Source organism: Leiobunum rupestre, chromosome 9 (genome assembly GCF_980474605.1).
Source record: "Leiobunum rupestre chromosome 9, qqLeiRupe1.1.hap1, whole genome shotgun sequence".
Lineage (NCBI taxonomy): Eukaryota > Metazoa > Arthropoda > Arachnida > Opiliones > Sclerosomatidae > Leiobunum > Leiobunum rupestre.
Window position 1 is genome coordinate 42,088,497 of NC_143392.1, and position 2,665 is coordinate 42,091,161.

A 2,665-nucleotide genomic window follows, 5' to 3' on the forward strand; every position below is an offset into this window, starting at 1 on the left:
TTAAAAATGGTTAAATTTTGCATTTATGATTAAGAATGCCTCGATTAAGATTCTGTGTTTTAAGACTGTACCATGGACTTAAGTAATGTGGTAAAGTTTTCTTAGTAGGATAGAATGAAATTAAATCACCATTTTATATTTAACTTTTTGGGAAGGAATGTTTTTTGGGTTTTGCCATAGCGAGGTTATATTGCAGAATCAAACACCTTACCATATGTTTATAGTCGACAGTTCAATTACCCGTACGTTGTATTTCCCAAGGTGTGACACTTTACCGACTCGTGGAGTTTCCCAACCTGGTTGAGCCATTTGCCGAAACATTTTACGCTCCGTGTAACATCAGTTAAAGCAAACCGTATTATATATATAACTCAAAACGCTAGATTCACCTCATCAGACAATCATTCGATTTGCGCATCATGAAGTTCGACGCGAGTCTTTCGATTCTGTCTGTCTGTATCTTCGCTGTTTGTACTTTGGCCGATGACACGGCGGAGAAAGCCGTTGCCACCGCCAATAACAAGTTCACGGTTGATTTCTACAAGATCATCAAGGGAATGAGCAACGTGGTATCCTCACCATTCAGTGTTTCAACGGTTCTCAGCATGCTGTTGGTTGGAGCGAAGGCGAAGACCGCCGACGAAATCAAACAAGCTTTAGATTACTCGAATCTCAGCCAGGATCAAATCAACGACGGCTACAAGCAGATCTTACCAGGACTGGCTGGAAATTACACCCTGGAAGTTACCAATGCTATATTTGTCAATAAAGATTTCAACGTACAGCAAGAATTTAAAAACACGCTGCAGTCCGTTTATCAATCGGGAGAGTACGATCTGGACGTTGCAAATGGCCAGGATCAAATTAACAAGTTCGTAAGCGACCACACTCATGGAAAAATTCCAAAATTACTCGAGGATAAGTTACCGAAGGATACCGAAATAGTCCTGGTGAATGCCATTTATTTCAAAGGCGCTTGGACAACCAAATTTGATCCGTCATTGAGCAAGCAAGACGCTTTTACAAACGATGATGGTACTACTACAACCACTACTCTGATGCACTTGACATCCAACTTCAACTACACCGACAGCCCAGCTTTAAACTCGCAAGTGTTGTTGCTACCGTACTCGGGAAACAGTATGTACATGATATTCGTTCTGCCTCACGAAGAGGCCAAGTCTCTCAGCGTGACGGAATCACAGCTGACCGCCGCTGCCTTGGAGAACGCTCTCAAAGACGCACTCGTCCGGGAAGTCGTAGTTACGATACCCAAGTACAAAACTGAAAGTACATTTGATCTAAACCAACCTTTAATGGACTCTGGAATGCAGTTAGCGTTCTCGGACTCTGCGGATTTCAGCGGAGTCAGCGACCAGACGGCGATCAAAGTATCTAAAGTGGTTCAAAAGGCAATGATAGAGGTCAGTGAAGAAGGAACCGTAGCAGCTGCGGCAACTGGCGTTGTTGGGGTCACGGCAACTTCATCTATTGAAAATCCTCCTCCACCGATTACGTTTACGGCGAACAGACCATTTCTCTACGCCATCTATCACCAGCCCACAAACTCCTTACTCTTCATTGGTAGATACGTCACTGCAACATCTTGATTTTACCAGAACATTATTTTATTAAATTCCTCGTGTTTGATTGTTCTACTCTTACTTTATAATTTTGAATAAATGCAGTTTAAGGCCAATATTTGTTTTTCTTTTGTAGAAATTTTATTGCGTTGGTAAAAACTCATTACTTCTTTGAAGTATTATCTCGTAGTTATCAATAAGCAAACTAAATTTGTCGATGGCTTAACAGTAATCATCTAAACGTTCAAAAGACAGTTTAAGCTACTATTATTTTAAAATACATTTTGTTCGATTTTGTGGATGGCTTATTAATTAGAAAATTTATTTTAAAATTAATCCGGGCCACTCTTGGCATTACGTAGCAAACACTCAACCATGGCCACCATTTCAGCAGGTTTTATAATAACGAATCTGAAATTTAGAGCTCATCGTTGCTATTAGCAAAGCTTAAAATTATTACCTAATGATTTCTAAAAAGCATCGCAAATTAAGCATTTAACGCCCTTAAGAAGCTTTTAGCACAGCAAATAATAATCAATAATCAGCTAAGCTAAATCCCAAGGAACCACACAAAACTAAGTCAACTAAGGACTTGTGAAGCCAATGACCGATGGCCGGGTTAAAATGGATAGTTAAGCACCTCTAACCTACTCGTTTCGCAATTCGCTAAAGAAAACTACAGTAACGCCACCTATCCGCACTCTTTCAAACTATACTTCGGTGATACAATAAATCAGAAGCATGGCTGGCAAGGCTTTAAATAGGGTTTCAATACGTATAATTAGACCATTTAAACGTCGTATTAAATATAAATTTGGTATTATTTTTAAATTAGAAAGTCTAGTAAATGTTTGGGTAGTATATTATATAGTTCTAAATGACAGTGTTGGAAAGATTTAAGACTAATTGAATAGTAAGTCTTGGTGGTGTCCCAGTAAACTGTAAATAGAAGGAATTTGATATACATCGAATATGACGTCTCTAAAAGGTATAAATTTCAAAATAAATATATTTTTGGAAATAATAAATCTAAATACTCCTTATATTATATTACAGTTGAACTTTCAATGTTTGAAATTTTC

At 38.3% G+C, this 2,665-nt stretch overlaps 1 protein-coding gene across 1 annotated transcript; it reads left to right on the top strand.

Annotated features, from left to right (window-relative positions):
* Positions 1-419: 419 nt before the first annotated feature.
* On the top strand, positions 420-1,610 carry LOC149927842 (intracellular coagulation inhibitor 2-like). The gene has a single exon (XM_090157876.1). The coding sequence runs from the start codon at positions 420-422 to the stop codon at positions 1,608-1,610; it is 1,191 nt and encodes a 396-aa protein (XP_090014002.1).
* The last annotated feature ends 1,055 nt before the right edge of the window (positions 1,611-2,665 follow it).

Coding starts and splice junctions, on each gene's coding strand:
- LOC149927842 (XM_090157876.1), top strand. CDS start 420: ATGAAGTTCGACGCGAGTCTTTCGATTCTGTCTGTCTGTATCTTCGCT.